Genomic DNA, 25,645 nt, shown 5'->3' on the forward strand with positions numbered 1-25,645 from the left:
TCCTGGCCTGTGGATCAGGGTGTAGCTCTCAGCTACTGCTCCAGTGCCATGGGAGCCGCCATGCTCCCCACCATGATGATAATGGATTAGCCCTCTGAAACTGCAAAGGAGCCTCCAATTAAATGCTTTTTTTTTAAAAAATAAGAATTTTCTTGGTCACAGTGTCCTTCACAACAACAGAACAGTGACTAAGACAAGCAGTCACTGCCAACCATCTTAGGATGTTACTGTAAGTGGTATGTCTGGCTGAACCTTGGGGAAAGGAGGAAAGGGGGGTTATGAGAAAGAACTTCCCTGGAGTTAGGGGGTGGTTCTTCAGTGGAGAGTCATAGGAAAAGGCTAGTAAATCACATGTGAAACAGGGAGAAATTCTAAAAGCTGAGGAACGGGGTTAGACACAGACACGTCCCACTGTGACAGGCTGAGTTCCTGGCCAGTCATAGCTCATGGACAGCTTCAGGTTGTCTAGGCTTCCATTCAGACTCTCTTGAGCTATTCCTACCCCTTATTAAAGCTGTCACCCACGGCCTCTGTCGGGTCTGGTGGTAAATAAAGGAGCAGGTGGGTAAGCAACACAGCCCGCCTATACCAGCTTCTCTATAGGAGACGCAGCACCTTCTCTCGGGAGATGGTAACTGAAGGAGGGCTAGTGACAAACCATGAGATTTGATGAGCCAAACTGGGATGAAGTAATAAGAGCAATACAGGACACCGTAAAAAGAATCGAAAAGACCTAGAAATAGAACTTCTAAACCCATAGTACTCTGTAGGGAAAGCTGGCCCCCAGGGGACATTACACATGTCTGTTAAACAAATCAATAATTAACACTGGTATATGCGAGGATTTCAATATTTTCTGTATTTGTATTTGGCTCTGTGTTGTGGGGAAGAGGTTGAGACTGAGTTTGCCTGTGTTGTCCTGATTGCCTGGAACTTTCTCCTCGGCTAGGTTGCCTTGAAGCCACGGTACCCTTTTGTCTCTACTTCCTTCTTTAGCTCTGAGAAAGAGAAACTCGTTTTGATATTTATTAAAACGGTAAAGAGGATTTTTCAAGATTGTTGTAGCGGGGAGTATTGCAATCAGGGGAGATATGGGACAAAAAGAATTGGGGAGTTACAGCCATGGGGTGGGGTATAGAGGGAATTAGGTAGTGAGCAGATGGAAAACCACTAAGAGGCAAGGTCAGGGGTAGGCAGCTTCTTGCTAAACTGACTTGGCAGGACTTTGGTTAAAGGCAGAAGAGCAATCAGATATCAAAAGTAGAGGAAGAATTTGAGCGGATTCTGAGATGCGCAAATGTGGAGGGTGGTGGGTGGGGCTGTCACTAAACTGACCTAGTAAGATTCTTGCAATCTGCATTTGGGCAGGATGAAGAGGGGACCCAAGGATGAGGGGCAAGTCTGCCTCAACAGAGACAGTTTGGCTAGAAGAATCTTTGTTAATGCTCAATTAGAATGGACATTTATGGGTTATGCATATGTGATTAGTAATAAAAAACCCAAAAATTTATAACATTTATCTTTACTAACAGGAAATATCCTTTTGTGAGGTATGACAAAGAAATGTAACATGGAATTCTGGGTGAGCTCTGGACCAGAATTTATTTCTTTTTAATTTTTCCCGTCAATGAGAGTTGATGAAATGTTTAGATTAGATAATAGTGTTGTAATTGATGGCTCTGCTCTAAGCTTGATTGTTTTGATCAAGAATGTCTTTTCTCTTAGAAAACACTCACTGAAGAATTTTCAATAACGGAACATCATGTCTTATTCTCAAATAATTTTTGAAAGAGGTAATATGTACATACAGGGGACATCAGGGTAAAGCACACTTGGCAAATGTTAGCATTTGGGGCCTGGTATAGGTCTGTGTGTGTGTGTGTGTGTGTGTGTGTGTGTGTTAGGAGTGGGGAGAGGAGGGATGCGAGGGGAGAGAAAGAGAGAAGAGAAAGAGACAGAGAGAGAAAGTTTGTTATTGAGGTTGCAAGTGGAGGGCAGAGCACAATCTCAGGTTTCATCCTTAGGAATGGCATCTTCCTTCTTTGAGACATCGTTGCTCATTGGCCAGGAGTTCACCAATTAGCCTGGGGCATCTAGTCAGCCCCAGGGAGCCTCTTGTTCTTTTTACAATTGCTTCAGCAATTTTTTTTTTTTAACTTTGCTGAAAATTAACGAAACTATGGGGTAGGGGAGGAGAGAACCTGGATCCTGGTTTCCTGGAATCCTCTCTCCTTCCCTCCTGCTCTCCTTCTGTCTCTCCCTCTCTCTTCCTCTCAACCTTAGGGGTAACTGAACTGCCATCACAAACCTCGGCCCAAGTGTCTTTTCTGTTATTCCCCAGATGTTGTTAACATCAGAAATTCTGTATATACAATGGTCACAACAAAATGTGTTATAGACAATTGTCACAAGGGACACATAATAGAAAGACATTTATGAGATCTAATTCTAGAATTTCTGCAAATGTCAGTTCTCTCCCTTTCCAAGAATGCTTCTTAATATCTTTGAGAAATAGCTAAATCTTAAATCAGGTTCTCAGAAATGTCCTTGCAGTTTATTACACTTTACAATTTATTCACACTAACTGTTCGCACAGAACTCCACCCCCATGATACACACTCACCCTCTTTGAGTATGTTCTCCATGGATCAACTCCTGCCCATATCTTGTCTCATCTAGTCATCCCAACATCCCTATGGATAAACAGAGAACGTCCCATTATGATTCTTCTTTTATAGATTTGCTAATGAAAGCCCCAAGAAATTGAATGATGAGTTCTCCTAGGTTAGCTGATAAATGGCAGAATCTGAGTTGGGGATGGTGGCGCACACCTTTAATCCCAGCACTTGAAAGGCAGAGGCAGGTGGATCTCTGTGAGTTTGAGGCTAGCCTGATCTACAGAGCTAGTTCCAGGACAGCTAGGGCTACACAGAGAAACCCTGTCTTGAAAAACAAACAAATAAACAACAAAATGGTATAATCCAATGGTAAATTTTATTAATTACGGCAAAGTGAAATTACTGCTACACTTATATACAAGCAAATGCAAAGTTTTGCAAAGTTCACCGTCATTATGTGACCATACTCACTCCAGGATTTTAAAATGGGATTCTGAGTTCTTGCCTAGCCATGTGCAAGGCCCTGGATTCCATCTGCAGCAATGCAAATACAATCAATAAACAAAATAAAAGTGAGCTAGGCCTGGTGGTGCAAGGCTGTAGTTCTGGATACTTTGGAGGCCAAGGAAGGAGGATGGTAAGTCCCAGGCCAGCTTAAGGGCCAACGTCAGTAACTTAGTAAGTAACTCAAAATAAAAAAAAAAATGAAGGAAGGTCTGGGGACATAGGTCACTTGGCGGTAAAGGCCCTAGGTTCAATCTCCAATACCAAAAATCAAAACAACAAACAAACAAATAAAAACAACAAAAATCCCCCCTCCAAACCAAATAACCCTGCCTATTCAGTTTCTCTTTTCATGAAGACTTATCAGGTGTGAGCATGAGCCGGACACTCTGGAGCTGAATGCCTTAAAGAGACACCTAAGCAAAAATCACAGATGTGATGGGTAGCTGCTTTCTTGAGGAATATTTGTGCACACCCCGTGTTGCAAGCCACTACCATCTTCATTGTGTGCACACTTAGGGAGGTTTTGCCTTCAGTGCTTAGGTCCAGTCGCACTGAGGCTTACTGTGGAGAGTGTGAGAATGCCGAGTCCCTAGCTCCTGGCCTGGGAGCTGTTTAGCTGTGAGTCACCTACTCTGCACCACAGAAGGGAGAACCATTTACTTTTTCTAAATAGGATGGACACCTTTCCCCTGGCTGCAGCCACCCTATTTCCCAGAGCAGCATTCTTGCCATTTTGGGGCTGATCTTCCAGGTAGTTCCTGAGGGCATCCCCACACTTGGCAGGGGTACAGTCAGATTTATGGCTCAGAAAAAAAAAATCTAGCTGGCTCAGCAATATTTCCCATTGCTGAAGACCCTTTAAATGAAAGTAAGCCATGCATACAGCGTAGTTTAGCAAGGAGACACAGAACTTATGTCGGGAGGGCAGTGGTTCCCAGGGCTACTTAAAGCAAGGGTTAAATTATTTTTGCCACACTGGAAGATCCATTAACTTGGAAACCGACCTCCCAAGCCTAGAGAATCTCTTCATTTCTCCAGTAGATTTCTCTGGACTTCCCTGAGTCTTTGGTTGATTTGGATATGGCTGTCTGAACTTGAATTGGATAACTGAGAAGGAAGAGCCACGCCTCATTGGCTCATTAGTGTCATGTGACTAATGTACCCAACCCAGTGTTCTAGATGCTACCTCTCATGGTTTGTCCTTGGCTTTCTCCAGTCACATCCTATTTCAGGTGTTCTTTCCCTTGCTATATATATATTCTCACAATATACGTTTAGTATGTGAATTAATAAAATGAATAAGAACACCTCGATGGCTAAGAAGAACCAGCAAGCAAAACTATAGGAAATCCCTAAAGGATATCACCGAGGGTTTGCAGCACTAGAAGACCATGACGGAGTCCCAGCGCTACTGTCTTCTCTTGATGGGTAGTCAGATTTGCGGCAAGGTAGTGGGGATTCTTCCTTGAGCCACTGTTGGGCGTCCCTCGCAGCTCAGGACTTTGAGGCAAGTAAACTTCCTTGAGCCTGAGGAAAGAGTCCCCCAGAAATGACCAGCTGATGACTAGGCAATACAGCGTTAGATGAGGGGGGCAAGGGATCGTATCTGGGTTGCACAAAGTTAGGGAGCAAAGCTGATCCGAGTGTTTCAGTCGGCTGGGGTCGAGAACCTCTGCCCCAGCATCACCTAGCCTTAGACTGCAAGAGCGGTACCTCCTGGGTCTTTCCCCTCCTGCGTTTGGAAATGCTTGGAACCTAGCAGAAGGGGGAGGAGCCAAGTACTCTCTGGACCCTCCCCTTGGTTGAAAGCCCCCTTCAGTTCTGGGGAGTTACTGGTATGTATCACCCCCAGCAGGTTTTGGGGGCACGACCCGAGCGTCCTGCAAAGTGGGCTTGCTCCCAGGCATCTGGGCGGTCTAGGTTGCTGCAAGCCTACATTCGCTGATATCTGCGAGGCATCTTGGGGCGCTCGTTGAAATTTCTGGAGCAATAGAGAAACTTCTCACCCCTTTTTGTTCCCTGCTTTTGGGTAGGAAAGCAGCGGTCGAGTAATTTAATTTTCTATCCTAACCGGACTCTGCAAAAATCGTGCACCGAAAATCTGAGTCAAGCTCTGCAGTCCAACTGCCCCGAGTCTGGTGTGCGCCTAAAAACTTGCAGTTCCGAGCTAGCGCACCGGTGTGAGCGGGTCCAGACAGGCCGCAGAGGGCGTCTGGAGACCGGAGAAACCGCGGCCGCCTGGCCCGTCGCTTCGGTCGGGGCTGTCCCTTTAAATCCTGGAGGAGGTAAAGAGGAAAAAGAAAAGAAAGAATAAAGACGCGGAGCCCCCAGCACTGGGTGGCTCTGCCGGGTTCCCTGCGCCGCCCCTGCGCAGGAACCTGACTCCGGCTCGATGCCCGCGCGGGTCCTGGGCGTCCTCGGCAGCGCCGCCCACTCGCCAGCGACTGTCAAAATAGAAATTAGCGAAGCCGGGAGGAGGCCGGGCCGCAGCAAGTGCATGTGTGGCAGGGCGGGGAGGGGGCGGGCGTGAGCGAGCCAGAGAGAGGCGACCGCACACATCCGGGCCCTTTAGCCCCGCGGCCCCCCGAGCCGTGGGCGCGGGCGCTGGGCTCGGGGCGCGGGGCTGCCAGCCGCGGTGCGGGAGGCGGGGCGTGCGGAGGGCGGAGGCGCGGCCCCGGGAGGGAGGAGCTGCCCGCGCGCCCGCCGCTCGGCTGCACACCCGCTGGAGCAGCCCCGCCACGAGACTCTGACAGCGGCGCGGCCCGCGCGGCTCGGGAGCGCAGGGACGGACGGACAACGGTGGCGAAGGAGGACGGAAGCGCTGCGGCCGGGAGCCAAGTGAGGGAGGCGCGTGGGGTCGGCGGCGCGCTGAGGTGAGCAGCTTCGCGCGCGGGCTGTCAGGGGTCTGCTTCCGCACCTCGGCTGCCTAGGCGGGTCGGGAGGTCGCGGGGCTCCCACAGGGTGGCTGTGCATCCCCGGCGGCCCCGAAGCGATGGTGGGGCCGTTGCTAGGAGGCGGGAGGTCCGCGCGTCCCGGGGCGCCGGCGGGGACAGGGGCGCGCTCCATCGCTGGGCAGGAGGCGGGGGGCTGCGGTGGCTATTCAGGGGCTCCGTGCGTGCGGCAGCCATGCAACCGAAGGAGGCGGGCGGAGGCAAAGAGGGAGAGGAGGAGGGAGGGGAGAGCCAGCGGAGAGTGAGCCAGCGAGCGGGCGCCGCGCCTCCTGGCTGGCACCGCGGCCTGGAGCGAAGTGGCGCGCGGGGCTCGGAGGGAACTTCTGCCGGCGTGTGCGGTCCCGGGCTCCGCGGCGCCTCCGGGCCCGGGAGGGTCGGGGCGGGCCTCTCGACAGCCACAGGTGGTTCCTGCCCAAAGTTTTGCTTTACTTCTGCCGGGAAGGCTGGAGAACATTTTGGGGAGTGACAGTTTTCTGATACTTTGGCATCCGCACCTCGCACGGTCTTTTTTGAATATTAGAAAAGGGTTGTCAAAAGTGGAGGGAATCCCATACTTCTCAATGAGGCCCAAGGGTTGCCTGGCTTGCTGGGACCCAGATGCCACTCAGTTGAGCATCTCAGCTGTGGGCACACGGAGGAAGTTGAGGTAAATGAACACAGACTCATGATTCCTCTAGGTCTCGATAAAGAGAAACATAGCCTGCCCGGGAACCTGTCACCCTCACTGGGCGTCTGGAGATCTCTTCCTAGCGACACACGCGGTGGAGATCTCTTCTTAGCGACAAACGCCAAAACCGCGTGCGCGTCTGTGCTCACGGTGTGCGCGTCTCTTGCTGGGTTGGCAGCGAATTGTCTCTGTCCGCTGTGAGGCTTTGTTATTCGCGCCGTTGTCCTGATTTCATCAGGAGGAAGGCCAGGGGCAGCCCTGAAGGAGCCGGCAGGTCCCCTTACCCTTTAAATCTGCCTAACTGTAGAGACAAGCATTAAGTCAAGCCTGAGCCCAGACTCAGGGCAGAAACAGTTGAGGTCCGTGCTGCCTAGCTAGGGCTGGGGTTTCTGGGGCTTCTGATACGAGGGGGGTTGCGCGCGCGCGGGGTAGGGGAATGGAACTGGGTTGAGAAAAAGCCTTAAAAGAGGATGTGCTGTGTCCAACGGTGAAAGAAAAAGTCTGAGCTTCTGTGGCTTGGCTCAGTTCCTTATTGGCCAGGTTGGCTATCCAGGGCAGCCAGGTAGAACCACCAGGGTAGGTCAGGCTTAGGCTGAAAGAAATCATTATTCCCAGAGAGGGTCTGATACCTGGGTGTTGCAAGTAGGTACAAACCCTTCGAGAGTTGGAAACACTCAGCTCTTCATTCTCCTTGGTCCTGTTCACAGTCGCTGTTCTACTGCTACACCCATGAAGCACACGAGCAGAGAAGGGGGTTCTTTAAAGGAGGCTACGAGATTTGGGGGAACAGACTCCAGGCATCAAGAGAACTCATTCTATAATGAGCAATCCCAAGACCGAGGAAAGGAGTGACTTACCATAGTGGTAAAGGAGCAAAGAAACTAGTAATGACAGCAGCAGCCCAGGCCAGCTTGGACAGAATGCCCTGGGGCAAGGTCTTGTGGACTTGTCACAGAAACGCCACCCCTAGACCCTGAGCCTATTATGGGCTTATTATCTGGTACTTTCTAAATTCATGTTTTCCAGCAAAGATATTCGGTTTCCTGCTCCCCACCCCCATCCTTGACCTAACTAAATCAGGACTGTCCCTGAAAAGTCCAGTGTGACATGGTCCCAACTTTTCCTGCACCCTCATTGCCCCAAATCTCCCAGATTCCTTGGGCAACATAATGTGGCTTGATTAGCCAAGATGAGTGTACAGCTTGTCATGCTAAAGCACCCACTTTCTGTAGGATGCCAGAACTGTTTTCCTGGTAATTAGGTTTTACAGATATTTTTGAAAAGGAGCCCAATTTTTGATCAATTACACTTGGGCACAAATTCAGTGCTGTTGTGGATACCAAATGAGAGAGATGAGCAATTATCTGGGGGTGTTGGAATGAATGTTGTTATGAGTATTTGACATAGCTATTAAGCATCAATGAATGGGTTCTCAGTAAATGTTTTTTTACTCTGTATTTTATTGAGTAAACAAGTGTCTTAATTAAAAAGAGATTCGAGTTGGCCGCTTATATTTGAGCCACTTTTCCCTTCCCAGTGGATGTGGTATGTGGGGGGTGGGGAGTGTAGAGTGATAATGACCAAGAGAATTTTGTCTTCTTCAAACCAAGATATTCTAGAGCAAGACTTAGCCTTCAGTCTGTAATGTTGTCCATGGTCAGGCAGAGCCTTATTAAGTCAAAATGAGACTGGGTGTGGTCTGTGTCAATCTGTATTAGTCAGAAATTACTCAAAGGGGGAACATTCTCTAAGTTTTATTGCCCTCAAGGATATGAAGTATGAAGAACTCCAGGCCAACACAGTATGTAATTTCTCAGGTCTCTTACATAGGCAAGGATCAAAGTCCCCATCCCCATGTTTGAGACACTGTAGAAAAAAATAAAAACAAACAAAAAAACAAGATCTGGAATATTTTGCTAATGTCTACCACTCCTATTGCATGCTAATCCCATCAGAATCCCCAAGAGCTAGATAAATGGAGAAACCGGGGCAGAGGGAGCAGAAATGGTTTCTAGTGCATTAGCTTGCTGTTCAGCTTGGGCTTCCAGGAGATCACCTGCAAGAGGCTCTCGAGCAAGGCTTCTGGACCATTGTCCGTCCCAGCACTGAAGTTACAGGGGGATGCCACAGTTACATAGTTGACTGGAGACCAGGACACTTTCCCTACCCCCTCTGAAGTCCGCTTCTTGCCCTCCCTCCTGTAGAAGGCTATGGGAACTTGGGAACTGAAGAGCCAGCTGGCTAAGTCTGGGGCAGGGGTGTGGGATCTCTGTCTGTGCAGGACTGAAGGAGTCGGTCTATTTATAAACGCCCTTCCGCTCCTGGAAGAAGAGACTCAAGGGTCTGGAACCATCTGCAATACTGACTTCTCTCCAGGGTGACTGTGCCCCACTGGGAAAAAAAAAAAGCCTGCCACCCAACCATGTCAGATTGACCCCTATCTGGGAAAAAGATCCCTCAGGGCTTCTCGGAGTCTTACTGCCTTTGGGGACTTAAGTTCCAAGGATTCCCTAGAGTTAATATGTGCAACTTAGGTGCTGTCCCCAACACTGCATAGGAGGCTACATCAGAACCCTCCCAGGGTTGAGCTGCTGAAGAAAGCGCAGCTGGCCTTTAAAAATAATGGTAGTAACTATTTTTCTGCAGGACATTGGAAAGTGACAGATTAGACAGGGCCCTCTCGGGCTCCAGAGGCCTTTCTGTGTGGTGCTGGAGGAGGTCCCAGGCTTGCTCTCCTCCGCTTGCTCCCACCCCCATCCTAATGGTTCCTCCCTCCCACTCATTCTCCACACCATCTCAAATCCTCTTTTGTCCTTGATCAATAGCACCTGCCACGATGCTGCTTGCATCTCTATTCCGGAGATTCCAGACTCTCTGCCTGGGCTGGTGGCAGCAGCAGGACAGGTGGGAGAACCACTCTGTTGTGTCTGAATTGACCTGCCTGGAAGAGCCATGTCAGGGGCTCACAGCAGGCTTCACTTAGGTGGGAAGACCCAGGAGAATCCCTGGAGAGAAAGGAGAGCTGGTGGCATAGGGCTGCAGGGGCAGGCACATGAGCTGCTGTTTTCTAGGGCAGGGCTTTTGGTTCGTTCTTCTCTATATGCTCAAGGTTGGCTGCTGCAACAGTTTGCTGAACCAAGACCATGGGCTGAGCATGGGTGAACAGAAATCAGATTGACTTCTTTACAGACGGTGTGGGACGGAGAAGGGCACTTTGGGAGGGCAAGGATGTAGCAGCAGAGTGTGGGTGAGAAAGAGGGGCGGGTTGTCCGGCCAGCATTTTTGAGGGTCTTGAGCCCAAGCTAACTGACCACTCACTACCACCAGGCATGCTAGAAGCAGCTTTCATTGATTTTCTATGGCCGAGCCAGCGTCACCCAGGAGGCATGCCCTAAGGCTCTGCAGGAAGGCAAGTTGGGCCTGTGGTCACCAGGAGCTTGGTCCCTAGACCTCCCCGAATCCCTGCGCTTTGCACACCCACTCCCAGTTTCTGGAAGGAGCTCCCGTCCTGGTTTGCTAGTCTTCCCTGTGCGTCTTCCAGCGGGGTTTGCATCATCTTTTGGGTCACAGTTGAAAGGTGGTGTCATAGTGCACTCTTTACTGTAACCGGTGCTACTGGGGTGGGACTTTGGTCCTTTGCTGCTTGACTTCCCCACCAGTGTTAGTGCCAGGAGGCCAGGGACTTTTAGATGTCTGTCATTGTTTCCTCCGCATTCAGAGCTATGCTGGCACGCTGGAGTAAGCAGTTGATTGACTGTGCCTGTTAGAGCTGTTGTGATGGAGGAGGTGGCCAGGGTCCTTTCAGCCCAGAGACAGAAATAAAGCTTGTTAGAGGTGTTCTGATGTATGGCAAGAGGGGATGTGGAATTCAAGGAGCATGGGCCATTGTCAAGGCTGGCTTGGGTAGAGGAGCCTCTCGGTGGCAGGGTTGAGCTAACTCCCCCCCCCCGCCCCCCCACACTCTGGTGAATAAGAGGCGAGCATAATGCCACCCTTGGAGATTGAGGAGTTGGCAGCCTCTTCAGAACAGCCGTGGACAGCTGTCTGCCAGCAGGGACACAAGGAGGGTTCCTCTCCAGGGCCAAGGGGTACACTTAGCCCCACAGGAGCAGGGGGTTTCGTTAGTGTCCCACAGCCCACTGACTTCCAAACCCCGCGGACACAGTGCTTCTACAGACGGGCGCGGAAGGAAACTTAAAGATACGGTTAGCGTTTCATTCACTGCTACTTATTTTCTGATCATCGAAGCACTAGTCGTCACGATAGAAAACCTGGAAAGTGTGCAACAGTGCAAAAATTAAAACAAAGCCGCTGCAACACCCTAAGGTCATTGCATTTCACTACAGTCTTTTCCTATGTCCACAAAGAGGCGTATAGAAACAGAAGAGCACGCATAAAATGCACATATGCATGGCTTCCCCAAACTTAAAAAATCCACTCCATCAAAAAAAAAAATCCATTCCATCTTCCCTTAACCAGAAAGGTTGCTTTTCCTCTGGGAACCTAACACTCACATTCCCACTGTCAATCACTGACCCTGGAGGAGAAAGAGGCCCATACACTCTAAAAAGATCTTGGGTAGTTCTAGCTTCTGTATACAGAAAACTGCTGTATTTTTCAGCATCCCAGCACACTGGAGAGACGTTTCATGTTCCCCTCCATACCATCATGCTAAGGATAAGGAGTCTGTGGTACTGCACACACACTCCAGAATGTTTGGAAACGTATTCAACATGGATGTGTAGCTTCCTTTCCAGGACCGTACCATACTTTATTTGTCTGTTCTAGAAGAGATTTTTTTAAGTGCCCATGACCTATGACCGAGAGCTAAGAGAGGCAGGAAGAATTTAAGAAATAGAAACCTGTGTTGTTCCATTAGTGTCTGAAGGCTTCCCTGGGGGTGTCCGCTGGTCCTTCAGGGCTGGCGGCTACTCTTTTCCTCACTGGTGGGTTCATGGCTTGCAAACATGGCTGGCATGAATAAAATACAAAAACCGGGTGGTGGTGGTGCACGCCTTTAATCCCAGCATGTGGGAGGCAGAGACAGGCGGATGTCTGTAAGGTTGAGGCGAGCCTGGTCTACAAGAGCTAGTTCCAGGACAGTTAGGACTGTAACACAGAGAAACCCTGCCTTGAAAAACCCCGTGGGAGGGGAGACCCTCACAAGGTCCATGGAAGCCAAGGTCTCCTCCGAGTGTGTTTGGCAGGGAGGCTGGGGGAAGAGCAGAGAGTAGCCATCCAGGGAGACTGACTTCTGAGACAGTAACCTGATGCACACTGCAGTGGGCGTCAGAGAGGTTTTAGTGAAATCTTGTGTAAAAGCATGGAAGACCCAACTTTTTAGAGACCATAAGCAGAGAGATCCAGGCGAGAGGCATAGAAGGGTGCAGAACAGAGCTTTAGGGTGGCAAACAACTCTTCAGCTTGGTGCTTGCCAGGGCCCAGAACCCAGTCCCAGCAGAAAGGGAGTCCTTGGAATGGTGAGGCCCCTCCTCACCTCTAGTTTAGCAGAAAAGGAGATGGAGGCTGAGAAGCTAGGGGAGGAGAGGAGTAGAGCGTTTGGAGCTGACAGCACATCCGTGACTTTGCTGCTTTCCGGAGTCATGATTGCGTGCTGTTATTTAACCCCACCACTGTATCATGGCAGTGCTAACTTGACAGGATGGTCAGGAAAGAGTGATGTTTAACATGTACATGTGAGCACGAGCACGCATGCATGCGCACACGCACACACACACTTGAGCATGCACACACGTGCACACACACACACATACACACACACATACTTGAGCATGCACAGAAGGGGGAATGGAGGGTGAAGGAAGAAGGTTGAGAAAGGGAGGGGGGAGAGAGAGAGAGAGAGAGAGAGAGAGAGAGAGAGAGAGAGAGAGAGCGAGCAAATAGCCTAACAAAAGAACCAAGGACCAATGCAGGAAGCCACCATCCCTTAGTCATTTTGTAAATTTGTTTCTAGCCTGAGGCAGGAGGGGGAAGATGAGACATATAGACACTCTCAAGCATCCTAGACTTTGTTGTCTTCTGCTCCTGTCACCTGTCCCAAGCTGTCACCTGTCCCAGAATGAGGTTGTTGGGGGCTCTACACATGGACAGAGTTAGCATCACTCATGTGGTACCACTGCCCCTCTCTGCTTTTCCACCTCGAGTGGAGGAAAAACACACTCATTCCAACAAGGAGCTTAATCTCCTCAGCACTGCTAGGGGCACACTGCTTCCTCGTGTGCATGGGCGCCCACTGCTCTTCACAGTGTAGACTTTTGGCTTTAATTGCAGGCAGGAACAGGTCGGTTTTGTTGACCTTCAGTCAAGTCAGAAAGCAGCAGAGACTAATAGGAATTTATGATGTACCGTCTACATACATTAAAAATTTCTGATAGCTACATTTTTTAAAGTAAAAAATGGGTAAGATAAATTTTAGTAATGTATTTTATTTAGCTCATTATAGCCCAAATAATATCATTCTAACATGGGTCACTAGATCTGTCTTAAGTGCGCAGTAGTTTCTAGACAGCAAAGAAAGCCTGGGGCACAGGTTAGGAGGGCTAGTCCTGGGGAGGCATGGCTATTTGGGGGCTGTGCTGTGAGGAAAAGTCGTCCAGCCCTGGAGGGAGGGAGGGTGTCCCAGGCAAGCAGATGACAAAGGAGACAAAGGACAGGAAATTCCCTTTTATCTTGCCTCAGTGGAGGGTGTGTGCTGGGTGCCTGAGGTGGGTGTTCCACTCTCACAGGCCTCAGTTTCCCCTTCTGTCTATGAAGCCAGATCATTTCCAAGAGCCATTCCTGCTGTAATATCCTTTAGCTTCTGATAGAACGATGTGGAAAGCCAGCAGAGCATGAAGAGGGTGCAGGGGGGCTGTGAGAGCAGGTTGGTAGCGGTGGTGACTTTGGGGGCCCAAGGCTCAAACGCCTGGTCAGCTCTCTAAGAATGTTACTGAATGTGCTTTGGGGATGGACAAGGGCGTTGCCATGTTAAAACAGTGACATTTTCATTGTGCTACAATTCTGAAGCTTCCTTCTGTCCCTCGTCATCCCAAAGGGCTGTGAACAGCGACCATTGCAAGATGGGAGGGGCCTGGCAGGAAATATTAGGACACAAGAAAAGGGAACTTTTTCAGCTCTGTCATTAATGGGCACCCGGCCTGTCCAGAGAGGATGTGGAAGAGGGAGGGATGGGGCAGGCAGCTTGGAGGGAAGGGTGCGACCTGTGTATTTTTGGCTTCTGAAGTCAGAGCCACTGCTTTTCCTGTGCCCTGGGGAGGAGCACTTGGGGTTTTTTATCTCCTTACCATGCCCTTCTAGAAGGAGGAGGGATCTCTCTCTCTCTCTCTCTCTCTCTCTCTCTCTCTCTCCCATCTTTTTAAACATGTTACCATTATCTAACTTGTGATTCTCCGAGGAAACCCCGTCCTCCATACAGAAAAGAGGCCCAAGCAAGCTGGACCAAATGAGGAAACTGAGGCTCAGAGGGACTGTATTACTCCTGGAATCCACCCCAGGAGGCAGCAGAGGACTGGATGCCAGAGCTGGAGCCTTCGGCCTCCCCCAAAGCCTGGGCCTGTAGGACTTGTCCCTTCCATGGTTCACAGGCAATTCCTTAGGCTGCTTTGAACCTTTTGTAAAATAAGGGTTTCTCTCCTATGTTTTCATAAACTACATTTTTATTACTTCCCCACATTGTTTGCTTTGAATTTTTAATTTAATTTTTTTTTCTGAATAAGTCAACACTTACATGGTTTAAAATTCAAAAGGTACAAAAGGGTATTTGAAGTGAAATGTCTTTCTCTCACAGCTGTGAGTCTCCTCACCCAGGGCAGCGGCTAGTCATGTTTTCGTCAGTTTAAAGACAGCTAGCATACACAAGAAAACATAGATGAGGAGGGGCACACACGAATGTGGGCTTTTAATATTTTTAACCAATAACCAACAGATCAGACCATTGTATCCATTTCCTACTTTCATTCAATATGTTTTCAAGATAACCTTTTAAAATTACATTTTAAATTTTATTGCTTTTTCACTCTTTAGCTTGTCTGGTCTAGAACTCACTATATAGACCAGGGTGGCATTGAATTCTCAAGCTAGGAGAGGGAGGTGGGGCATGGGAGGGAGGTGGGGAAGAGAGAGAGAGAGAGAGAGAGAGAGAAAGAGAGAGAGAGAGAGAGAGAGAGAATGAACTTTGGGTTGGACTTCCTGGAAAACAGATGTAGTCAGATGTGACTTAGTAAGTTGGTTGCAGGAGAGGTAAAGGCAGGGTACAAGAGAGGAAAGGGCTTACAAGACAGCATTCACACTCTGATGTTATGTGGTGACAGACTGGAGCATTCTGCCTGCAGGCTGGAGAAAAGTTGTTTAATGTGTCATTGGCTACAGCCCTGGTGAAGGAAAATCGAAGCCCCATGGTGTGTTCTGGTCCCATGGATGAGAGGTGGGAGGGACATCAGGGAGGTATGAAGAGCAACTGGGTGTTGGTGAGCACCAGTGTTCTCTAAACACCAGGCCTTCTATCTGCCCTAGGTCCCCCTCAGCTGCCTCTCACAGTCCTCCAGAGGGCAGTGTCTTGGTCTGTTTCCCTTTTGCCTTGAGAGCCTTTGGAACCCTTCTGTATCTAAAGCAATCAGGACTGGTTTCAGAGTCTAGAGCGAGAGTGTTACTCTGGCCAATCCCTTCACGTAGAGTGGGCAGTAATGGTAGAGCCAGGCGGCCAGTGTGACCTTTAGTGAGAAACTAACCTCGCTTTAAGGCAGGAAGCACACTTTCCTGTCTGACCTGGAGTCTGGGGCTCGCCTCTGTGTGTCAGACACTTGCTGTTCTCCTCTTAAATTTAGGGTGATCTGCATTCATTAGCACTGGCATGAATCTGGACAGCCTGCTCTCTGAAACAGCCCAGACTGTGAGGACAGACTCTGATTGGGTGAGCTGAAGTTGCCAGAGGATTACAGATCAGTCCTGAGGGAGCTCCTGCTCTTGAATCATCTTCACCGCTTTTTGTGTATTGAGAGAAGGAAGCTGTGACGCTGTGGGACCCAGGTATATTTGGGCTCCTGTGGTATCTGTAGTCTTGGGCCTAGTTCTTCAGGGCACAGGGGAAATCTAAGACACAGTTTTATGTGCAAGGATCTAAAGATGTCTTTGGAAGATGATGACGCATACAGGATGTACGCAATGCTTATGGGGGTAACTGCATGATACAATGTAGCTTGCAAAGACTATACCAGTTTGAACACAGACGGGCAGTCTTGACCCCTGGCAGGGAGCTTGGAGGAGGAACAGAAATGACGTTATGGAGAAACTGCTGCATTGTGAGCTCTTCCTAGTTGTGACATGCCCATTAATTCTCACAAAGGCGTTCAGCTCAACATTATCATTCCCATTTAGCAAATGAAGAATTGAGACTTGGGATGTTTAGGTTAGCTTGCTCGAGGTGGTGTACCTGGCAGGAAGCAATTAGGGGAGTGACAGAGCTAATTCCACAGCCCGTGTTTTATCTATTACACTGAAAATTGAGTGTTCAGGGCTGGAAGACAACCTTGGGCAAGGGAGTAGTAGTGGGACCAACATGACACGGGCCAGGCTCAGTGATAATGTGTCCCTCCAGAAGAAGCGTGTGGAAGCATGAGGAAATAGCTGGGCAATCAAGTCTGTGGAAGTCATTGCAACACTCAGGTATTGCCTGGTTGAACCCCCTGTCTGGATCATTGAATGCTTTTGTGTTTGAGAGGTGTCATGGTTTGAATTTGAATCTTAAAGGAACTTAGGAAGAAATAAAACATTAGATATCAAGAAGTAAAACTAAACTTTTCAGTCCAGCACCACACTGAATGATTTTTAAAAATCACCACCACCACCACCATCATCATCACCGGTTTATATGTAAAGTCCAGGAGACGGCTTTCAGGGGTCAGTTCTCTCCTTCCACCCACGGCTCCAGAGATCAAACCCAGGCATCAGGATTGTGTGGTAAGCACTTTTACTCACTGAGCCACCTTGTTAGCCCTGGAATGATTTTGGTCACTAGCCAATATCTCTTTCCTATAGTATTTTGAGAAATTAATTTTGCAATCACATCAAGCCCTGTGGTAAAGATAGAGCTACCAGCACAAAGAAAATCAGGCTACTAAATTCAGGAGTTAAGACACCACAGAAGTATGTATGTGTTTTATGATTTGCAGAGGGAAAATCCTGTTTCCGCTCTGTGAAATCCCATCACTTGCTGTCACTGCCAAAGCCTGTGACAGAGGGTAAGCATTGCTTTCTCAAGGGAGCCGTGCTGGGTGGCGTGGACCCGGCGGTGTGTACTGTTGGGGTAGAGAGCAGACAGGAGCAAAGGATTTGAGGGATAGTAAATCTTGCACATAGTGATCAGGATTTAGATGTGGCGTAGAGATTCAAGGACCCCATCCCAAGGTCCCAGTTTGCATACGCTCCCTCCACTAGATTTATGTCCGTCTTTGTAATCTCAAGGTTTCTCTGTCCTAGAACTGTTGCAAATAAAACAAACCACTTAAGAAAACATGCTGGTCTGCTACTTTTCTGATGGTCTCTAACCTTTGTTAATCTATCTCAGTGAAAATTAGTAGGTAGAATATCTGCATCTCACCTAATGAGATCATGCTCATGTTAGGGTGTGTGTGTGTGTGTGTGTGTGTGCGCGCGCGCGCGTGCACGTATGCATGTGCTGTTGGATGCCTTCGTCTCAGTCTGCGTGTATGTGTGCTGTTGGGTGTCTACATCTCAGGCTGTGTGGTGCATGCGTACATACATGCATGCTGTTGTGTGTCTTCCTCTATCACTCTCTCTCCTTACTTTTTTTGAAACAGGGTCTCTCCAGAAACCCAAGGCTTACCAACTGGGCAAAACTGGCTAGCTGGCCACCGAACCCTGGTGATGGCTGTCCCCTCCCAGCTAGCCCAGGGCTTATAGCTGTGTGGTGCTGCCCTTGGCTTTTGTATGGGTGCTGGAGGTGAGGTCCAAATCAACTTTCATGCTTATATAGCAATCACTTTATGACGGAACCATACCCCCTCTCCCACCTTAGTCTTCTTGCCTTGAGTTTTGCAGGATATCCATGGAGGATAAGGAAAATGCTTTGTATTTGGGATTTAGCTGTGATGTGGGCATGCTTTTGCAAAGTGTGTTCCAATTCTAATTTCAGCTAGTGTCAAGCACTCAGAAATCTTGCTCACATTCTAGATGCTGAAGGGGCAGTCCTTGGTTTTTCCCTTGCCAGCTACTGGGGAAAAGTATGTGCTTGCTTTTGTGTACCAAGGTCCTTAGATATAAACACACACAATATAAATATATAATATACAAATAAATATACATATATAAATATAATATATATAATAAATCAAACCACTTAAGAAAGCATGCTTATCTGTTATTTTTGATGGTTTCTAACCTTTATTTATCTATGTATGTATGTATGTATGTATGTATCTATCTATCTATCTATCTATCTATCTATCTATCTATCTATCTATCTATCATCTATTGTGTGTGTGTGTGTGTGTGTTTTGCCAGGGAATAGGGATGGAGAGAGGTTGTAAAGTGAATCATCTGATAAGACAATATTCCTCTGTACAGTGTAGAAACCTGATTCTTCTCTGCTCTCCCTCCTTAGCTGTGCCAGCACTCCACATGCCTTTCGGTTCTGATGCTCCAGACTCAGCCGCCTTGCAGAGAGCACCTATTTGCAGAAGTCATTAAAAGCCATTGTTTAACTAAAGGCTTTTCTTCTCCTTCCTTACAATTTTCCAGCCCTGCATTTGTGAAGACCTGACTCAGCGACTTTCTATTTTGGGCATTTGTTACCTCTTCTCAGATTCTGGGCTGCAGTTCCTCACTCCCTACTCTTCTCTCACAAATGGCAAGTACCTAGACTTTGGCTCCAGATCTGAAGGGCTCACTCCACACAAGGACAGGACTTTCTAGGAGGCCTCTGTCCTGTCGTTGGTAACCTGTGAACTGAGTTCTCCTTCTTGCCTGGTGAACAAATTAACATTTTCACCATAAAAAAATTGTTGCACTCCTTTGGGAAATAGCCATTTGCCAGGGTGGTAAAACATTTGAATAGAACACACATTCTCATTCTCATTCTCTCTCTCTCTCTCTCTCTCTCTCTCTCTCTCTCTCTCTCCCTCTTTCTCACATGTAAACATATTAACACAAAATATTCATATTCCCTCTCACATGTATACATAGTTACACATATACATATATTCATATTCTCTCTCTCTCCTCCCCTCTTCCTCTTCTTGGGATTGTAAGTAGAAAGCTCCCAGCCCAGTCTGTCTTGAATCTCAGCACTCAAAAAATATTATTGACTATGACTAATACTATAATTATCATGCTCAGAAGGAAAACATAGCCCTGAACCTTGTTGTCACGCTCCAGGGCGAGAAAGGTCTCTTACTTAGTGTAGTGACCCTTTCTGCTGGTTCCCATGCTCCGTCCTTCACACACACACACACACACAGCACATTGAGAGTCTGTTCATTCTTGGGATGTGTGCAAAATTCCAATTCCTGTCAGGAGAATTTATGTGCGGTTTTAGAGGGGATAATCGACCAGTTAGTATGTGCGTGCTGATTTTATACACATACGCGGGGCCGTTTACAGCACACATTATAACATCTTCAGTCCCTGCCAAGAATGCGTATTTCTTAGCCCCGTGCATTTGCATATTATGGGTTCATAATTCCAAATAGCTGTAAAGATCTCTAAGGAAAATGTAGTCACTGTACTCCGATGCTCTAAATCTCAATAGAGTAGTAGAACCTGGCTAATTTTTGCCCCTTGCTAATGTGCCAACCTTATAATTTTTTCACCCCTGCACATACACACAAATCTCTGACTTTATCCTACTTCTAAGCAGAGATTTAATAGCTGGGAGCTGAGTTATGCTGCCTATTCCCCAGACTTCATTACCTTTCCAAAATATATCATACACACGGCACAATGTACTATAGCCTCATTATAGATGATTAAAAAGAAAAGATTTGTCAAAATAAATGAACCGGCTGATCTGATCTTCCCCTGATGGGATCCCTGGCTCCCCCGCCCCCACCTCCACCTTGAGTCACGGTCCCAGTGTTTGGCTGAGCTCAGCCCTGTGATGACAGAGGTTCAGAAATTGTTCTTGCAAGCTGGTATCCCTAGAAAATTCAGCCACCCACCCCCACTCCCCTAATCAATTGCTGGAGCATTTTCTATTGGCAGTGTTTGATTTGACCAAACCACATAGAAAAGCAGGAGGAAAAGAAACTTTTCTCCCCCCACCCCCAGGTTCAAGGTCCCTAGATTTAGAAAATGATCAGGTAGAGAGATTTTCTTTTTGAAACTCCGGGGGAAAAGATTTGAAGCTGTAAGACCGCTCCACCCTAGTTGGGGTTAGTGAGGACTGGATAGAGGAGCCATGGAAGTTTTCAAGTGCAATGGTCTTGGTGGAAATACTGCCAAAACCACCGTGGAGTTGCTAGTCTGGAGGCTGCTGGGCTGGAGCTGGCCAGGGTGGGGGAGCAGGCACCAGTGGCTTCGTTGTGTGGTTAGTTTTGCCCAACCTTGTGATGCTGAATTTTAAAGTGCGTGCTGCAAGGAGCTCTCTGGAGGCCAGTAACCATCCTTGCAGGCATCCGAGAGGCTCTCTGGGCTACCCAAGGTTGAGGGATGCTCATGGCAGTGGATGAAGGCCCAGCCAGTCTTGGTTCAGGAGCCTGAGGTTGCTGAACCCATACCTTTTGGGTGTTGAAATATGAAGCGGCGGGGCTGCGTCCCCAACACCCCAGCCGCTTGGCTAGCTCATACCCGAAATAACAACACACAAACTGTATTCATTTAACTGCTTGGCCCATGAACTCTAGCCCTTACAGGCTAATTCTCGCACCTGGACTAGCCCATTTCTAATGATGTGTGTAAGCACCCCAAGGTGCTCTTACCGGGAAGATTCTAACCTCCGTCCATCTTGGTGTCTCTGCTCCAGCAGAGCTGTCGGGTCTCTCCGGGAGCAGAGCAGAGTCTGACCTCACTTCCTCTTCCGCCCAGAATTCTATTCTGTTTACTCCTCCCATCTATGTTCTAAGCTGAGGCCAAGCAATTGGTTTATTATAACTTAACCAATGAAATCAACAGATTGATATATGACACTCCCACATCATTTGGGTTCTGCCCTCTGTGGTTTACTTCATTCCGGGGGCATTTGCTTTAGGGATGCGTGTTCGTGTGTGTGTGCATGCACATGGCTGTGTGATCTTTTTGTAGGTAGTTTTGATTGGAAGCTTAGTGAGAGAAGAATCAAATGGAATCTGTACATTAAAGATAAATGCACTTTTTTTTTTGTCAAAAAAATTCAGCTCTGTAATGCTGGGATTTGAATGTAAGATCTGTGCTAGCTTGGCAAATCTTACTACATCTCTATATCCTCAGGATCACAAATTGCTCCTCCCCTTTTTCCTCTTTCCTTCCTCTCTCTCTCCCTTTCTTCCTTTCTTTGAAAAATCTGCCTGTGTATCTGTGTGTTACATGTGTGCCTGGTGCCCAGGGAGGCCACATAAACTGATCCCTGGGACTTGAGTTACAGGGGACTGTGAGCCACTATGTGGGGGCCAGGAATGAACCTGGGTCCTCTGCATGAAGTGGTCTTAACCGCTGAACCATCTCCCTAGCCCCCTTTCTTTTTCCCCTCACCCTCTTCTCCCTTCCCTTGCTTTTCTTCCCTTCACGTATTTGGAGGCTAGGTTTTACTATGTAGCCTAGTCTCTCTTGAATTCCCAGTCCTCCTGCCTCAGACTCCCAAGGGCTGGGATTTTAGACATGTACACTTACACCTAGCAAACTTGAGCAGTTGGGGGAGTTTTATTGATGTATAATTCTCCTGAGATAGGATTCATTGTGTTTTAGGGTTGCAGTCTACTGGCTAACTCTTTGCATTTAACGAGAGTTGAATTAATGAATAGCGAGGAGCACAGGGTGTAAGCCCAAGGCTGTAGAAAGGGAAAATGGAAAGGAACCCTGTTATTTCCAGCCCTTGGCGGGGTGCTTCCTCTTTCTCTTGCCTGCAGGGGGAGCCATACCATCAGGATGTAGGTCAAGGGACTTGCAGAGTGTGCCCTTTGGTCCCACCTAACTGGTGGAGCTCGTCTGTGTTCAGACAGCATATAGGTCTTCCTTGGGTCATTATTAGTTCACAGGTGCCAGGATAGCGTCACATCAAAGGCACATTCATGAGCACATTTGTTCCAAACCTCTTCTTGTTCTATCAGTCCGTAGAAGCCATTGCTGGGCTCACCCCAGCCAACTCTCCATCATTGGCATAGCAGCTATGGCCCTAGAGCAGACCAGGAACATTCACCCCAGCAGGGGATCCAGGTCTCCTGACTGTGCATCTCTGGAATGACCTGATGTGAGGACAAGAGGAAGTAGACAGTGTAGTGGTCACTAAAGGCCATCTTGTCCCCTTTGTGGGTGGATGGTTGGCTGATTGCCTGGCCTAGCTCCAGAGCTGTCTTTCTATACTGCAAGTGTTCTTGGTGAAGACTTAGTGCTAGAGCAGAGTGGAACTCCAGGGAAGACCTCAGAACACTGGCCTTTGTTCCAAAAGAAGCCCTTTATTCCACCCGGTAACTAGTGGAAATCAAGCCACTAGAGAAAAACAACCCCCATTGCAACTGGTCTTCTGTTTGAACACCACGATTTAAAATCCTGCTTGTATTCTATTGGGGCGTGCATGGTGTGTTGGTTTGAAAGTTCTGAAAATAACAACAAAACAACTATATTTGGAGATTGATTTTTTTTTAAAAGGGTGTTTCATTTTTAAGCATTCAAAGCTTAAAAAAAAAAGCAACCCAGAGAAGACCCAGATTGCTTGTAGCTACAAGTACTTATTATACAAACCATGTGTTGTGGGAAGGGAAGCTCTCACGCGCTGAGAGGGGGACAGTCGTCCCTCTGATTCCAGGGACTGTGGTACGATAGAGAATTCATCTTGCTGGGGCGCTGCCTTGCAAGGCTCTGCCAGCTGCTGTGGAGTAGAAAGCCAAGTTATCGTGGGAGCCGAGAGCTGCGGCGGGGGGGGGGGGGGGGGGGGGGGGGGGGGGGGGGGGGTGGGGTGGTGGGGGGGAACGAGTGGCAGACACAGGTGGAGAGCACCCGGGCAGTTAGAGCTGTGCCACTGATCAGATGTGAGGGCTTAACACCTAAAGGAGATGCCTGTCAGGCTGTCAGTCAATCCCAGAGTCTTGCTGAGCCTCTGCAGCAGTCATTCTCAACCTGTGGGTTGCGACCCCCTTGGGGTTGAATGACCCTTTACACAGGGGTCCCGTATCAGATATATACATTACAATTCATATCAGTAGCAAAATTACAGTTGCGAAGCAGCAATGAAATAATTTTGTGGTGGTGGTGGGGGGGTCACCACAGCGTGAGGAACTGTGTTAAAGGGTCGCAGCGTTAGGAAGACTGAGGATCGCCGCTCTACAGGCTGGAGAGCTGTGCAGACAGGACTTCTACAGGAATGGCTTCTAGGCAGGGCTCACTCCAGATCAGCAGGGTCAGGATCCTCTGGGACCTTGTGAGAGATCATCTGAGTCAGAAGCCCTGGGTTGGGCTCGCCTGTTGCTTAGCAAGCCTTCAGGGAGAGGTGGGTGCGAGATGGAGGTAGGTGGGGGAAGCCTAACTGTGGAAATAAGGAGTGTGCTTAGGGAAGAGCCCTGCTCCTGTGCTGCCTTTGTGAACATGGGGATCTGTTAAGCCAGATCTGGTTAATTTAGTGGAGTTTTATTATTCTGTAGAAAGTAGAGTTGACTGATCTGTCTTTCCCATGTGCGAGGGATTGCAGTCGGAAAAGCAGAAGGGGGTTCTGAGAGCAAAGTGAAGGGGTTTGTACCCTGGCCCAGGTCCTGTTCAGAGCAGGAGGCAGAGCACGTCCCTCCAGATGCCTGCTCCTCATTTCTTTTGCTGAGCAAAGCAGGATCGCGATTAGCCCACTGTGTGTTCTGGGGACATCGCACTGTGCCACGGTCACTCGGGGGCCCCCAGCCCAGCAGGCTTGTACTTAGAGCTTGTCTGCTCTGTTGCCTGAGTTTATCCTGAGGGCCCTGCCATCACGCTGTGGCAGTCACCCAGATGCTGTGGTTTTGTTTCTCTGGAACTAACCCCCCTAGAGGGAAGGGTTGAGGCTCCAGTGTTCCCACCTATATTTTAAGATGAGGAAATGGAAAATTTGGAGGTTTGAGCTGCGTATTAGCAGAAGCAGGGCAGCAGTGGGGTTTGTGGGGCCCAAGGGCTTTCTTATGCAGGCCGGCGTTTGTCCTTCTTCACATGTCCTGCACCCACAGCACAGGAAGGTGAACATGAAAGCTCTTAGCAGTAGCAAGAGCCAGAAGAAAGTTCTTTGTCAAACGCGAAGGCCCCAGGGCAGGGACAGGGTGGTTGAGGGACTTCCAGCTCTCACTGGGTTGCCACTCTTGTTTGCCTCTCCGTGCCTTGGTTTCCCTCAGTGGCTGGAGAGAAGATGAATTTCTTTTGGAACCAGGCACATGGACAACAGGACAGAGATGGAACTGGTTGGGGCTGGAACCAGATACTGGGAATGGTGGAAGGGCAGAATCTTCTTACTCTGCCAGAACGAGGGAGATGGAGAGGCTGTCCTGGCTGGAGCTGAGGTTTGCTGTCTCCTGAAGACATCAGAAAGTTAAGGAGAGTCATGTGTGCGATTCTGGTCCTTCAACAAGCCAAGCAGTTGCTAAGACTGTCCTAAGAAATAGCTCTCAGAACCAGCTGGCTATGAGAGAGGTGGATTTCCTTCCGACTTCATTTCCACTCTGATTGTGATGAAATATTATATTATATTATAAGATTTATTTAAGGGCCAGGCATGGCAGCACATACTTTTAATCTAAGTCCTTGGGTGGCAGAGGCAGGGACCTCTCTGTGAGCCTGGCTCTACATAGTGAGACCCTGTCTCAAGAAAGAAGAGAGAGTGATTTAAAAACATGAAGCTCTTGAGCTAAGGATGTAGTTCAGTGGAGTAGCTTTTGCCTAGCATGCACGAGGCCTCGGTTCAATCCCTAGCACTCCTGAAAGAAATGGTCTTTTTATTTTTCTTGGACTAAGTGTGATGACTAGTTTCAGGTCAACTTGACACAAGCTAAAGTCATCCGAGAGGAGGGAACCTCAATTGAGACAATGCCTCCATAAGATCTGGCTGTAGGACAATTTTTTAATTAGTGATTGATGTGGGGGTGGGGCCATCCCTGGGTGGGCAGTCCTGAGTTCTTTTAGAAAACAGGCTGAGCAGCCCTGAGGAACAAGCCAGTAAGCAGCACCCTCTATGGCCTCTGTATCAGCCTCTGTCTCCAGGTTCCTGCCCTGACTGCCTTTGATTATGAACTAAAATGTGGAAGTGTAAGCCGAATAAACCCTGCCCTCCCTAAATTGCTTTGATCATGGTGTTTCATCACAGCAATAGTAACCCTGACTATGACACCAAGGAAACAAATTCAGTGGAGATGTACGGAGCTTTCAAAAAGATGGCCAAAATCATTTATTGAGAAAACAATGATACGGTTCTATAACAACATGTCTATGTGCAAAAGTAAAATGAATATGAAAATATTGGAATTAAAATTTTCTTGTTTTAGCTTATCTATATGGATTTTCTTTTTGCTAGTGTAAACATCACTTTTCTAGTTAGACAGCATCTTTAGTGTATTCCCTTTAGTGTATGTGTCTGTGTGTATGCAGGTACATGGAGGCTAGAGATCAATGCCAAGTATCTTTTGCTATTGCTTTACACCTCAATTATTTATTTTTTTATTTATCTGTGCATGTGTGTGCCTGGTTGTCTATAGTTACATCCTGTGCATGCAGGTACCCACACATGTCAGAAG

The 25,645-nt window shown here is 48.3% G+C and overlaps 1 protein-coding gene across 1 annotated transcript in view; it reads left to right on the forward strand.

The window, feature by feature from the left end:
- The first annotated feature begins 4,516 nt into the window (after positions 1-4,516).
- LOC126507346 (translation initiation factor IF-2-like) overlaps positions 4,517-25,645 on the forward strand; it is a 68,178-nt gene continuing 47,049 nt past the window's right edge. Inside the window, exons 1-3 of the mRNA XM_050151686.1 lie at positions 4,517-4,553; positions 5,159-5,379; positions 5,634-5,998. Coding sequence (XP_050007643.1) covers positions 4,517-4,553; positions 5,159-5,379; positions 5,634-5,998 — 623 coding nt within the window. The remainder of the gene's footprint in view (positions 4,554-5,158; positions 5,380-5,633; positions 5,999-25,645) is intronic.

This window comes from Alexandromys fortis, unplaced genomic scaffold (assembly GCF_014885135.2).
Source record: "Alexandromys fortis isolate MF-2015 unplaced genomic scaffold, M_Fortis_MF-2015_v1.1 scaffold_71, whole genome shotgun sequence".
Lineage (NCBI taxonomy): Eukaryota > Metazoa > Chordata > Mammalia > Rodentia > Cricetidae > Alexandromys > Alexandromys fortis.